Source organism: Talaromyces amestolkiae, assembly GCF_001896365.1.
Source record: "Talaromyces amestolkiae strain CIB chromosome Unknown scaffold25.1, whole genome shotgun sequence".
In the NCBI taxonomy this organism is placed as follows: Eukaryota; Fungi; Ascomycota; class Eurotiomycetes; order Eurotiales; family Trichocomaceae; genus Talaromyces; species Talaromyces amestolkiae.
In genome coordinates this window covers 195,735-210,368 of record NW_024468061.1, presented here as the reverse complement: position 1 = coordinate 210,368, position 14,634 = coordinate 195,735, and the positions used below count along the sequence as shown (strand labels likewise).

Below are 14,634 nucleotides of genomic sequence, written 5' to 3'. Positions count from 1 at the left end.
AGTACGTTTTGCTGCCGTAAAATCGTTGATTATCCGACTTTGGATATCATGATCAGTCCGAACATAACTTCAAGTAAATCATTTCGCTCAATGTCTATCATATGAACCGGCCCATGACGAGAAAACCAAGAAATTGTAGAAGCAGTCTGGAAGATACAAGATGTATCTTGGAAATGAAAGCAGATATCAGGCTATTATAACCTAATACGACAGGCGTGAGTAATAGAATTAAGCAAGCTAGTTAATATAAAGTGAAAGATATTATAAGCAATTTATTTGAACGTACATCTCTCTGAGCAGACCCTTCTACACTAACTCAAACTCTAACGGCGACAAGATGAAGAGCAGGCGTGCATAATTTCTTGCGCCAAGAACTCCCACGACAATTACCGCTAGAGATATACTGCAATCAAACGCTTCGCGATCGGATTATTTCAATGGAGAGGTGATGGATGCGATCAGATCTTGCAATTACCCTAGGAAAGTCGGTACAATGGGTATAGATTGACCAGTGGCTGACACCGCTGCTGCGGCACCAGCTTGACCACATTAGATTAGTACTTGTGTTGGAAGTAGCACAAGCCCGCGCAGTGACTGAAGGCCTGGGAAAAGCTGCTGTAGCTGTCACTGATAGCGTAAGGCAGAGGAAGATAGGACACGCCCTTGAACGGAAATCAGCGAAACCACCCAACCTTTGTAGGATGTCAAATGGGCTCCGTTCCATCTACGCCACGATATTTTCTCTTGGCTGATTGAGTTGATCAGCAGTCAGGGAGACAGGCGGGACCAAAAATACCCTCCTTTTCCACTATTCTCACCGGAAATATCGACGTGTAGCCTCTCTCTGTCCCTGAATCCCCTTTTCCAGTTACCTTTGGTTAACTCAAATCAATGACCTGTATATTGTTACACAACGGGTGATTATCGCTGCCTATGAAATCGCCGTCAATAAATTGCAACTGACTATACAATTGCTACTCAGCAGGCGAAACTAACAATCTCATAAGCAGTAGAAGGAAAAATAAAGACGTTTTCAAAACCATCCGCTGCTTTGCCCACGCGTGTACAATTGAGGGGTGTTATCTGGTCTGTTGGTGTACCTTTCTGGGGCGGTCTCACTTACGAAGCGTACTATGAAGCGCTCATGGTGTATACGGTCTATTGGCGGGGKATTTGCAGCAACACACGCAAAAWGTGCGACTCAATCATATCCATCCACATAAATTGAACCGAGCAATCCAATGTCTGGCCATTTGGTCGCGTAACGGGCTGTGTGCACATTGCAGATTACGCATTAGGGAAGCTGCGGACCGATGGCATTGTCAGACTTGTGCGGGGAGAAGTATAAACACAGAAAAAAAGTGACGAGCAATGGGAATTCTCTTAATTCAGACATTAAGGAGCCTAGGGGTGTCGTCGAGTCATGTCGATTAAGTATCTCCAACCGGACTGTGCGCAAGGATTACGAATTTGCGTCTTAGGGTTGGGATACTATATTAATATTATGCCGCTAATCTGATCGGGCCGCTGCAGGTCTGGAGGGGAATCAGAGAATAAGCAACTTTCGGCGAGAGACTGTACTTTATACAGTATAAATGAGATTTTGCACCTATCTCACGGGCATAAAATGGCAGCCTTTACAGACTTTTAATCACCAGAACCATGGAGATTACGAAGCAAGTCAACCAGCTCGCAGGTTAATTTAGCAATGTAATCAGGGTTATTGAAGTAGAAAGCCAATGACCATGAATCACGCTGGGCAAGGCAACAGCACTATTTTGTAGGAAAGAAATAGCTAGATTTATAATTAGAACTAGGAGAAGACACAAATGATAGAGTATAGGATGTAAATATTCACTCGTTTCTCATCGATTTCAGCAATTTCAGTAAAAAATAATCATTCAAAATCTCCTTGAATCCTAGGTATTTGAATGTAATGGTAGATTGTATGTCCCGTAAGATCTTACTTTGATTATTAAGTGTCTTCCAATAACTACTCGAGAAAGGAAGCTTTGCTAATATTTCTGGGATTCTCTTTCCTGAAATCGGAATCTGCATGAAAACTTCTCATAATCGGACAATCGTCCACAGGCGAGAAATGCGGGTGTTCGTCCAAGAAGTGATGTCAAGTTAACACAATGAGGAGGAAGCAAGGACGAGGCATCAGCAGCTTTTCTGTAAGTAGACTAATGATCGAAGCTTTCGTGTAGAACTGGCTTGTATTCAAACTGACTTGGACGAATGCCGTCACCCATGATGAATAGTTATTGTAACTTTATCATCTTCATTTGTGATCAGGTCTTGAATGATGTCATCTTTTGCTGTTTCTTCTACAAGCATATCTTACAATTCTAAATCTGTTGTTATCTCTATTATTGGTGCTAAAGTGGCACTTTGGGGAGAGTGCAAATTTAGCTCGAGAATTCCATTTTCAAATTGGGCGTCTCAAACCAGTTGACATGAATCTCATGATCAAAAGTAGGCACATGATGGGATAACAGGTATCCTTCATAAAATGCGCAGGTGTAATCGCTCCTTATCACGTAGATAAACTTCATAACCCTAGATGTTGGAACTTCATTCTAAGGCCAAGTATTTAATGCAAGATGCTCGGATACTATTCTCGCATACGTACGTCGAAGGGTTAGGTCCTTGAGACGCCTGACGTATTTGAGCTATTTTATGGCAGAGTCTTGTTTGATCCCTGTAATTGCCTGCTTTATTTGGTTCATAATGCTAATGCAAACCGCTTTTGGCCGGCATAATCAGAACCACAACCGTTCCAAAATTACACTTGTAGTGCGCTATTAAAGTGAGACACCGTTCGCATGGCGTAAGAAACAGCGCAGTGAACCACAAGGAATCTCAATAACGTAATCTTATACGCTACATAAGTTACTTGGTATTATGCAAGGTAATCTTATTATTACGGAGTAGTTAATACTTAATGAATTGAGCGCGTTACGATACCCGTCAGAAGGTGAGGGCATTTTTAAGAACGTGTGTACTATGTAGAACGTGGTCCTTTGGTGGTAAGCCAGCTTTCATGATACATAACCGCAACCATCTTGATCAAAATAAAGCCATTCTGTCCACAATTTTTCACTTGGACCGATAAGTGATCGATAATATGGTCTCAAGTCGTGCTGCGTCGTTATTTTTCAGGCCTGCAGAATGGGGTCGTCACTCACGATGCATACTGGCATGGCCTGGACTCAATAATTGTGCTTTCGAAACGACAGCATCTTTGGATGCCGCAACAAACGAAGTATCCAATATAGCCAGGACGATCGCTAAATTTGAGCCTGTCACTCTAGCTGTCGGCCAAGAGCGGCTTGACAGAGCACGGACAGAATTCGAACTTAGATCATCTGCCCAAAAGCATGAAATTCGAATTTGTCCGATTCCTGGAGATGATCTGAATTTATGGATGAGAGATATCGCGCCTACATTCACCCTGAATCAGAGACGTCGGCTCTCTGGAACTGATTTTAATTTCAATGGATGGGGAGCTCGGCATGCCACTGAAGCAACGACAACTCTGGCTCGCAAACTTCTCCAAAATATGAAGGTAGATCGTATCGAAACACGAATAACCACGGAAGGAGGCGCTATAGAAATCGATGGCGAGGGGACGCTACTAGCAACGGAGAGTTCCATCATCAATGAAAATCGAAATCCAGGAAAGAGTAAACTAGAGATTGAGCAAGAGCTCCGCCGCTGTCTGGGCGTTTCAAAAATCATTTGGGTGCCTGGAGTGAGGAACGCTGACAGCACTGACTGTCATATTGATGCACTTGCACGATTCGCGAGACCTGGTGTTTTGTTTATCAGTCGCCCTGTGGGCCTGAAAGCGGAGACGGTATGGATGGAAGTATATGAAGAAACGAAGGAAATTCTGTCAAACGAGTGCGATGCCCGGGGAAGAAATTTCAAAATTATCGATATGCCAGAGCCCGACATGGCTTTGTTGAACTTAGATGAGAAATATATGAAGGCTGTCATGTATCCGAGCGATTGGTCCCCGGTTGCGACTTATGTGAATTATTATCTGCCTAATGGTGGCTTGTTGGTACCAAAATTCGGCGATGTGGAGGCTGATGCAAATGCACTCGATATCTTGAAGAACTTCTTCCAAAAAGAAAGGGAGGTTGTACAGGTCTATATCAATGCGCTTCCATTGCAAGGAGGTGGGATTCATTGTGCAACGCAAGAAGTTCCATGGAGTGCGCCTTCATGAGCATGTGAGCTATCAGCTTCGCCGCTTCATGCTAAAACATCATTTTTTAGGCATTCACTATGTATATTATACCATTAATCTCTTAAAACAGGTCAGTACAAGTTGTTCCTCCTGGTGCAAGTGAATATTTTAGTTTTAGCTTTGGATTTGCGGGGTGATGCCTGTCGCCTTCTCCATGTTCTCCGTACTCTCCGTTTCTGCTCAAAAACGTGTAGCAAATGTACCGTGGGGTTTGACTTCGTCCGGGGCACATGTCGGGGTCGCTCCGTATTTCTAAATGGGGGGTGGGGAATGGGAATGATATCATAAGGCTCGCTGATCTGATCACAACGCTTAGGGGCGTGCTCAATTCTACTCAAGGAGTAAAAGCAGCGACGGGGTGAGCACTGAAACGGAACAGGCAAGTCCCGGGGCATCAGGAAAAATCAAGTTCGTAGGTCTCAACGTGCGTTTTGCATGAATCCCAACGAAAAAGTGCAAAGGATGTTTAAATGCATGTATACCGTCCACTGAACCAAAACGTCATCCACGGCCAGAAAGGACTCAAGCGGCTTAACAACATACCTGGATTCAATCCGCTGATGATTACTTCAAAATTGGCATAGAAATAGAATTTTTGAATTGAAGGTACAGAGATAGTGTGAAGGTTTGAACTTTATCACATCGAATTGAGTACAAGAGATTTCATAAGCTCGCTGGCTTTGTGAGCATGCCCTTTACATTCACCAGAAATCGAACGATTGTTTGCAGCTTCCACAAAACGAGCTTGCCAGAAGTTCCACCGCTCTAGCCCAGCAAGAGGGCCCTCGTAGAGCGAACCTCGCGACCACATAGCCTCGTGCCAACCTTTGGGTTGAGGCCAGGAATACAAACCGATCTGGTTGAAAACCCACTGGCCAGCACAAATAATCCACATAGCCGCGGAGCTGACATACATCTCATCCCATCGGCCGTCATGGTCTTCTTCGAGAGCATCGCGCAATGTCCAGATTGGCCAAGGGGCATCGATAGGGAAAAGTGCCCCGAGACATGCCAAGCGCGCTACGAATGCGTGCAGATTTAACTGAGCGTTTCCCGTGCCATACCGCTCAGACTTCCCTGCCAAATACGAAAACGATCAATATCAACCATGCTGCACCTTGCAAAAGAAGACTGAAGGAAACTGGAAATGTAGACAGACTTACAGGGATACCCGTTGTTCAAGGTAATGCGAATGTTCTCCCATGGCTTGTGGATTGTGTATCCCTATAGAAACTCCTCATATCAGTTTTCAGCCTCAATTATAATGATATTGAGTCACGTACCTTTGGTTCAGTCACCCAATCACTCAACTTTTGCGAGTTTATCAAATAGCCAACAAGCTTCGCGAGACGAGATTGTGCTCTATCATTGTAGGGAGTTTTTGCAGCAATCTGTAGGATATCGTTTTCAAAGAGACCACGATCCATATTTGATCCCCTTGATGCATCGGTCTTCTCGGGAAACATTCGGTAGATTAAGCTCACAGCATCAGGGAGTGATAGAATGTATCCGGGATCAAGATAACGTTTAAGGATCAGTGAGAGTTGGGAATCAGAGTACTGGTCACACATCTTGATGTGTTCCGTTCCAAGTGGCTGCTGGCTGAGCGAGGACATATCGTTTCCTGCAAAGTTGATTGACTTTAAGGTAGAAGCTGGTGATGAGCGGCAGACAAAAACAAATGTAGGAAATGTGGAAGATGTTGAAGAAACAAGATTTGGATAGGAATGAGATGAATATATATGAGATAGCCCAAAAAAAGGATGGAATGAAAAGGCAAACCTTCTTTGTCTATATGATATAGGCTGTATTTTGAGAGCAAGTTCAAATTTCTGAAGCTCCCCATTGAGATATGATATTGAATAGATTTCCTTTCTGTGAAGGAAAATTGTCAATCTGACATGATCACAGGACTACAACATTTTAGAGGCTTATTGTTGAAAGTGAAGGAAACTTCTCGTGTGTTCCTACCATCATTGAGTGATTTTAATTGTATACAAAGCAAGGATCATGTGTGGGCTATTGTTTCTGTATATCTTAATCATTGGCTTTCTGTTCAAAGATTTCTTCTCGTTTTTCATGTTTGCTGATATTTCTGCTAGTTCTCATGAGAACCTGAGCCAAGCCTTCATCTATTATCTCCTGGCCCGTATCAGGCCTGTCTTGACCGATTAATCGCATGCGTATAGAGTGGCCCTAAGCATTCAACGTTAATTGCTCCTGTGATCCCAAGACACAACGTACATGAGAGTCTTGTTTGTCATAATTGGATCTCACTGTAAGGTAGCTGCCGTTGGTGGGCAAGTCTGTGGCTCTAAGATTACTATGATTTGTTTGTCTTATTATATGAATATTAGAGTTATCTGATTAGCCTTAAAGACTCACCAAAGAAAAACTTCATTATTAAATTTCACGCACAACAAACATGATCCAACAATGATATTCTGTTGAAAAAAGCAGTAGACAGCGCTTTGCCTTTGGAAGCATAAATATCGATGCTACCAGATGTCTATGTGACTGACAGAGTTATATGACCACTAATTTATCACCCATTAACGGGGTTCGTTCTTGGTCGTATGCTAAGACGTGGATTTCACACTATAATTAGATCATAAGGGCATGCTGAATAATTAGCCTTTACTCGTAACTAACTATTATAACAGTATTGCCATCGATGCTGTCGGTAGCCATAACGCGACTGCTCCCCAAGGAAGCATTTTCACTCCAAAGCATGAGGATGCTCTATGAACCGCAGGGCACCAGATCCCTTGGAACGGTTCTTTCCAATGTATGTAACTGCTTGTTAACGCTTTCCATCTATTGATTGATGACTGATAATACTTCACAAGGGCTATGGATAAATACATTATGCTCGACTGCTTTCGACAGGCGTCGTCGAACGTAATGCAAGCGCTAGTAAGATTTTCATACTTAGACGGTCAATTCTACTAACTGCAAACCCTCTTCACAGGGTCTACCGATCGTAATCTGACTCTTGGTAACCTTCTTGGCCACAGTATCAAACACCATCGAGACCGTGGCAAGTGTAGTCATTTTCTCCATTCCAGTCGCATTGGCAGGCTTGTCACGGCAAATGCTAGTTGGAGTGCCTTTTTGGTCTCTCAATCGACAAATGACCGATTCCAAGGTAAGCTCCTTCTGTTGGCTAATATCTTCATGTGTCAATTCCGTCATTCTCTCTAATCGTGAGAATGAGTTAGGTGCAGGTCGGTCATAGATAGCTCCTCCAGGAAACTCCGTAGGCGGTGTCATTACGTGGTTTGTATGGGCCACAAAATTGGTACCTTTTCCTGAGACCTTCGTGGAATCGCCTTTGGTCAAAGGTTTTATAATAGAGAGTCCATTCGGTGTACTTTCAACGGAAGCAAATTCACCCTGAACATCTGCCATAACGAGGTTGAATGAACAAGCACCGCCATACTCGTCGAGCATTGCAACAGCCTCATCGAAGGATTTCGCATATTCCAAAACGCGCCGGCACATAACATGAGTTGGCAATCGATCTGTAGAAAGCGCACCGCATCGAATTGCATTCATGCAAATTCCGACTCCGTGAGAATTGACTCCGATTTTACCAACTAATCCAGCTTCATTCATGAATTGAAGTCGCGTCTTTTCGTCAGGTGTTACGATGTCCAAAATGACCATTCCATCGTGCAATTGTTCTAGCCAGTCCCAGTTCTGCGCCAAAATCACGGTCGATCCATCTTGCGAACGCTGAACAATTGAGGTGCAACCGTCGGTAATTGCAGGAGGTGCTTCTTTAGGAGTGTTGGGATAGTTCGTTAATCCAATTTCGCTTCGGACGTTCAATGCAAGGATATCTTCCATATCAAGTTGGGCACCTGCTGCAATACCTCGCATTTCTTCCAATGACTCCGGGTATAGTCTTTCAAGAGTGGGAATAAAAATCTTCGAGCGCTCCTTTGCGTCCTCCCAGGTTTTCATACCAGCCGTTTCTTGGAAGAATGTCGTATAGGTTTTGATGTTAATGTAAATCTGCTCTTTTGCCTGTTGGCCATGTTGAAGACCAATCTCATAGTAAGACGGGCCCCGGAGTCGCAGAGTTTCCACGTAGGGTCTTGGGTAATTTTCAGGCATCTTCAATTCCTGTTCGTCTTTCGTGATCCCGCGCGTTCTATTTTCGGGCGTTAATGTTTGGCGTTGAGCGAATCGCTTTTGATGTTATTGTCCTTCGGAGTACGGTCAAATCTGAAGTCGATATATGGAGGTAAAAAAGGATAAAATTAATTTAAAACGAAAAAATCATGCCTGTCTATTAATTTTCGAAAGTCTTTTGAATTTATCAATTGCACGGAATTGCAACAAATTCTAAGATTACCCGGCTCGGAAATACGCGTTGAAAGAGGGGAATCCAGGCGGAAAAGAGCGAAACCATGGGCCTAATGTTTTTCTTAAATTGGCCAACGCTAGGTAAAGATTGTTGGTATTTGATTTGGTATCAGCCGGATGATAGAGAAACCTTATTTCTAATCGTTAATTCTAAGGCTTGCCTTTTAGAACACCCAAACATGGCATTGTATTACAGATTCGAGTCCAGACATAGAGAGGGTGTTGCTCCGTACAATTCGTAATTATGGACCTACAACTACGTAGTCACACCTGATAAAGGCAAATCCATACAACCTGTGCATTGGGAAGTCTCTAACATATCTAAGATTCTCCGGCTGTCTCATTACTCCAATGACTTCTTAGTAGTCATTGGAACAAACATCTTTAATCTGTCGCAGCAGAGACAGAATTTACAGAGTATACCTGAAGTACATGTTCTCTTTGTCGGTCAAATCCAAGAATTCTTGACCTTCCGGTTGTGGTGGAAGCTCAGCACACAACTTGTCCCTTCGTGCATTTTCGCGTTTGTTGACAAAGTATAACGCCAAACAGCATCCTATAGTAGTGGTCCACATGGCGATTGTGGTCCATTTAGCATCAGGATAGTCGGGTGCCTTACGGTATGTCTGAGGCCCAATCAAGAAACCAACGCAGTATCCGATCAAAGAGATAGCATTGACCGTAGTTTTCTTCGTATATCCGGCCGTGTTGGAAGATATGATGGAAAGCACCAATGTCAAGGCAGTGGCACTGTTGCCGATATCAAGGTAGTATCCGACCAACTGTCCGACTGGATATGCGGTGGTACCGCTACGTGACAAGCCCATCATAAGAGCCATGCCTAGTAGGCCAAACATCTGCCCGATGACCGCACAGAACATACGGTTTTGAATCCTCTTAGCCAGGTAGCAGAGTCCAACGATGGAAATGACTTCAACAAGACCACCAGGCATGGCGAGGAGGAATGTTTTCTGAGTGTTGAATCCAAAGCTTTCAATGAGCTCGGTGAAGAAAACGGTAATTCCACCATTGGGTATATCACAGGTAACCATGAAGAGGAAGATCAAATACGTCTAGAGAATAGAGTTAGTACTTGTGTACCACGAAGTGGATTGGGGACGAAATCAACTTACTCGGATGTCTGTAAATGCTTCCCGGACCTGGCTCCATTTAAAGACCCTGCTGCCAATACCTTGCTGGTTTCCTCGAAGGCGTTCTATGGCTATGTACTTTTCCGTGTCCGTCAACCACCTCGCGGTGACTGGAGAATCGGCCATGAAAAGAAACATAAAAATGCCGTAGACAGCTGTAAGAAGGCCGGTGATCAGGAACATTGCTTTCCAAGCAGGGAAACTGTAATGTCCGTTTTCAAAACCAGTATAGACACCATAAGCAAGCACACCGCCGACAATTTGTGATACGCCATTGAACGAGAACCAGATTGCGCTTCGGGTACCTTGGTCTTTCATCGGGTACCATTGGGACGTAACCAACACAAATCCTTTACAATGCAAAATTGTAATTAATAATCGATCTCTGCAATCTTGTAGACAAATCTACTCMCCAGCCGTAACTGCCCCTTCAAAACCACCAAGGAAGAATCGCACCACCAAAACACCAGTCGCATTAGACGTCCCTGCCGTGGCGGACAAAATCATACCCCAAAGGATCACAGAAATCGAAATGTACTTTCCCAAGGGAAACCTTTGCATAAGACGATTATGTGGATATTCAAACACAAGATAACCAATATAGAAAATAGATCCGGTCCAAGAATATTCACTGGCACTCATGTGAGTATCGGGTTTGATACCCATTGACGAAGCATAGGAGAGAGAAGTTTTGTCGAGATATTGTAACATGTACAGTCCACACATCCTGCAAAATCGATTATCAGCAACCCACGAACGTAATTTTGATTATGTAGCCTAGTAAAGTCTTACCAAGGAAGGATGTAAAGGTCAATCTTGTGGCGAACTCGTTTCTCGTCCTCCGGGGTATATTGTACGGCATGACCACTGACGAATTTCAACGCCTCATCAGTTCCGCTCTCATACTTCACTTGACCTTCCATATCGGAGCGATCTCGAGATGGGACGGGTGCGAGTTTTTCCACGTTTTCCCCGCCCTTGTCCACAGCACCCGGAGTCTCGATTGCCATTTTCACTTCAAGCTAGTAGGGGTTTCGGACTATGTGCAATGATGTTTATGCGTTGGTATGGATTAAGGGAATAATATCGATGACCTTGATTGACGAACAAATACAATCTCAAGGTCGTAAATGGCAATTGAGGAGTGATGTACCGGCACTTATATAATGGAAAAGGAGAACAGATACAAGAATCTCATGTGTTACCTGCCTATCAACAAATGATATACCACAGGAACTGGTTCAACCGGCAGGTTATCCACCCAAGAGAGTCGTTTGCAGAACAAATTTGCTGGGGCATCAGATGAAAAATGACAAGACAGCGAAAGAGAGTTTTGATAAGAGAGAAGACTTGTTTGCCACCTGCTAGCAAGATAAAATCAGAACCGATCCCAGTCCAGCCTAATTGTTTACTCTCCAACACCGTCATTATCATCTCCTTAATAGATAAAAGCACAGCACCATAAAAAATCGGCTTCTCAGCCGTGTCCATAGGGTTGGCTGTGCCTCGTTCGGCTCTAGCCGCCCCATAGACGGAGAAACGCGAAGGCTTCGTCCGTTGCCATACCAGTCCTAGTTTGAAGTATCTCAACGTGCTAAATATCCATAATTTTCCCGGTTGATGGATGCTGAATGGCCAGTTGCTTCTCCGCAAGAACTTCTCATTCCGATACGTTTCTTATCAGCTGTGTTCTGCCCCGCTGTCCCAACGGAGAAGGGCACGATGAGAAACTGAAGAAGTTATTTCAGGTGCGAGACGAATAATTATTTTTGAAATGACTTGTACACCAGGATTTCTCTTTCTGGTCCATTCTCTATCCAGATCTGAAAATCCTTTTTCGTGGCAATAATTCAAGATGTCGCAGTATACTATTCACACCTCACAACTATTTGACCCCAAACAGAAGAAAGTCCTGGACAATACCAGCATCGTCGTCGATCGACAAACGGGCAACATCGTCAAATCTTACCGGCGAGAAACAGACGAAGAAATATCTTTAACAGCATCTGAAGATGTCGTTGATTTACGAGGGAAATTCGTGATGCCTGGTTTCGTTGACGCGCATACCCATATCTTCCTTCACTCTTATGACGAACGCCCTTCCTTGCAGCAAAAACGGGATGAAAGCGTAGTCGAGCGGGTCGTGAGAGCCGTCAACCACTGTCGCATTGCACTTTTAGCCGGTTACACAACTTATCGCGATCTTGGCAGTGAATCACTAGGTTCAATGGATGCCAATATACGTGACACCATTTCTCGTGGTTTGATCCCGGGCCCTCGGCTTTTCGTAGCTACGAAGGTTTTGGCAAGCACGGGCTCATACGAATCGCGTACTGAGAATGCCTGCAATGGGGTGTGCTTGCCTCAGGGTAGTGAACCTGTGGATGGTCCGGCTGAGGCACAAAAGGCCGTTCGCAGAAGGATTGCCGAAGGTGCGGACGTTATCAAGTTTTTTGCCGACTATCGCCGTCGAATTATGCGGTTCCCACCAGCTCAACAACATCCATATGTGCACAGTGTGACGCATCCACCCGAAGACCCGAACCCAGACGTGTTACTGTTCCACCAGGAGGAAATGGACATGATCGTTAAAGAAGCCAAGCTTGCCAAGTGCCCCGTTGCCTGCCATGCCGGTACAATTGAAGGTGCTATGGGGGCTGTAAAGGCCGGTGTCAACACTATCGAGCATGGCTATTTCGCGAACGAGGAACTATTTCAGCTCATGAAGGAAAAAGGAACCATCTTCGTGCCGACACTAGCAGTCTGTGAAAATCTACACAAGAAGCGCTTCTCTGAGATATTGAAGCAGACCAAGCTCGCTTATGACATTGGTGTCCGTCTTGCCTGTGGTGGTGATACGGGCACTTATCCTCACGGAGACAACGCACGAGAAATGGAACTAATGATTGAAGCTGGAATCCCCGTTGAGGAAGTGCTTGAAATGTGTACTGTCGGAGGTTGGGAAAGTTGTGGCGGAAATCTTTGTGGATTCAAGTTCGGCTGGTTTGAGGAAGGATGCAGAGCAGATATTATTGCTTTGGGTTCAAACCCCATGGATAATAGGAAGGCATTAAGAGATGTTGATTTTGTCATGAAGGATGCCAGAATCTGGAAGTTGAACGGGGAAGCTTACCGTATGGTATGAGACTGCGGCAACTCACATGTGGAATATTCCAGTAATAACCGACATAGTAAAGAGTTCTGGAGTACATCAAGATTTATATAAGTGACGACTGTCTAGATATCTAACGAGCATGATATCATTGAAGTATCTACATAAAGGCTAGTGTTTGCAAACTACTACCTATGTACTCAATGAATTTTCACACTCTATTTACAACTTCGATATCTTAGCAGCGGCCACCAACAAACGGCCACCATCAACATGCATATTGTCACCAGTCATATATGCGCCAGCGGGAGAGGCAAGGTACAAAGCAGTACCAGCCATTTCTTGCTCGGTACCGGCTCGGCGCGCGGGCATATCCTTTGCAAATCGCATATTAGACTCCGGGTGGTTGGGGTCAGACGGATTGAGGGCTGATGGGAAAAGACCCGGAGAGATGGCATTGACGCGAACTATTGACTGCTATTAGATGTGATCCAGATGGAAGTGATTAGTTGCACTGACTGTAAAATTCGGCGAACTCGGCTGCCATAATTTTCACCAAGTGATCGACTGCCGCTTTGGTAGTTTGGTATGCCGGCACAAATTGACCATTATGTTTGCTGGCCACGCTGCTGAAGCAGATGACACATCCCCTGCCGCCACCCTTTTTGGCCGCTGCGCCCAAGTAGTCAACCAAACCCGAAGTCAAGAAATATTGTGATAGGACATTGATTCTGAAAGAGAGCTCAATATCTTCGTAAAGCAAAGAGTTTGTGGCTGCGAACAGCTTTTCAAGCGGTTCTCCAGTATTGTACGCAATCTTGTTTTGTTTTCGGATTCCAGCACAGTGTACGACAATATCAATTTCGGTATGCGTCTCACGTACTTTTGCAACGATTACTTGTAGCGAGGACTTCTCGCCAAGCTCGCCACATATAGTCTTGATTTCGCCTTTGACTGATAGTTGCTTGCGGATTTGTTCGAGCTCCTCTTTCACTGATTCGAGTCGGGAAGCTTCACGATCAATGATCGTGACATTGGCCCCATTAGAGAAGAATGTTTTGGCACAGATGCGACCCAATCCGCTACCTGTTTTTAATCAGTTTCAATTGACTTGTTTGTCGATTTCGCACGCCGTCTCCTGACAAGGATAGGATTTTCGCAGTACTCACCTCCACCTGTGATAACGGCAGTTCTTCCGGGAATAGAAAACAGACTCTCTGCCTTGAACTCAGCCATTTTACGTGTATATTATAGCAAAGCGATTGATTTTTATTGTATCGGGGTATTGATTGATTGAATGACAACACCAAAAAGTATTCCGTATGATAGACACAAGACAAACACGGCTCCCCACCTCAACTCTTGTCATTAAGTAACAAAAACGAATTAGATTTTGAACTAGCCATTAAGAAGGTCTTGATAAGACTGACTCGATCTTTTTCCAATTGCCAACTTCCGGCATATATGGAGAAAGGCTTTCTCCGTCAGTGGGACCGTGTTTCTCCGTCGGCAATAGTGAACGATAACGCCCCTCATTTAGGGTTGCATGATGATAGGGAATATTTGGGATGAGAAAATGACAGAGGATCTAGGTACGACTGAAATTATATGTGGGCTGAGTGTGTATGGAGATTATTTGATTCATCATGTTTTACTCGTGAAAAATGATTCATATAGCACTTAGGTCTTGAAAGAATCCGCCCACCGAGTAATCCTGCATGAATCGCACCTACAAT

At 44.3% G+C, this 14,634-nt stretch overlaps 5 protein-coding genes across 5 annotated transcripts; 2 read left to right on the top strand and 3 right to left on the bottom strand.

Moving 5' to 3' along the window:
• Positions 1-3,130: 3,130 nt before the first annotated feature.
• BHQ10_009549 (uncharacterized protein) lies at positions 3,131-4,240 on the top strand (the record flags this gene model as incomplete). The annotated part of the gene is made up of 1 exon (XM_040882476.1): positions 3,131-4,240. One exon carries the CDS (start codon positions 3,131-3,133, stop codon positions 4,238-4,240), a length of 1,110 nt encoding a protein of 369 aa, XP_040738051.1.
• A 658-nt stretch (positions 4,241-4,898) lies between these two features.
• Positions 4,899-5,877, bottom strand: BHQ10_009548 (uncharacterized protein; the record flags this gene model as incomplete). The annotated part of the gene is made up of 3 exons (XM_040882475.1): positions 4,899-5,338; positions 5,425-5,485; positions 5,545-5,877. The coding sequence occupies 3 exons, from the start codon at positions 5,875-5,877 to the stop codon at positions 4,899-4,901; spliced, it is 834 nt and encodes a 277-aa protein (XP_040738050.1).
• A 1,315-nt stretch (positions 5,878-7,192) lies between these two features.
• Positions 7,193-10,796, bottom strand: BHQ10_009547 (uncharacterized protein; the record flags this gene model as incomplete). Its single annotated transcript, XM_040882474.1, has 5 exons — positions 7,193-8,420; positions 9,059-9,708; positions 9,769-10,136; positions 10,419-10,513; positions 10,579-10,796. The coding sequence occupies 5 exons, from the start codon at positions 10,794-10,796 to the stop codon at positions 7,193-7,195; spliced, it is 2,559 nt and encodes an 852-aa protein (XP_040738049.1).
• An 845-nt stretch (positions 10,797-11,641) lies between these two features.
• BHQ10_009546 (uncharacterized protein) lies at positions 11,642-12,931 on the top strand (the record flags this gene model as incomplete). The annotated part of the gene is made up of 1 exon (XM_040882473.1): positions 11,642-12,931. One exon carries the CDS (start codon positions 11,642-11,644, stop codon positions 12,929-12,931), a length of 1,290 nt encoding a protein of 429 aa, XP_040738048.1.
• A 189-nt stretch (positions 12,932-13,120) lies between these two features.
• On the bottom strand, positions 13,121-14,134 carry BHQ10_009545 (uncharacterized protein; the record flags this gene model as incomplete). Its single annotated transcript, XM_040882472.1, has 3 exons — positions 13,121-13,365; positions 13,418-13,984; positions 14,068-14,134. 3 exons carry the CDS (start codon positions 14,132-14,134, stop codon positions 13,121-13,123), a joined length of 879 nt encoding a protein of 292 aa, XP_040738047.1.
• Positions 14,135-14,634: the final 500 nt, after the last annotated feature.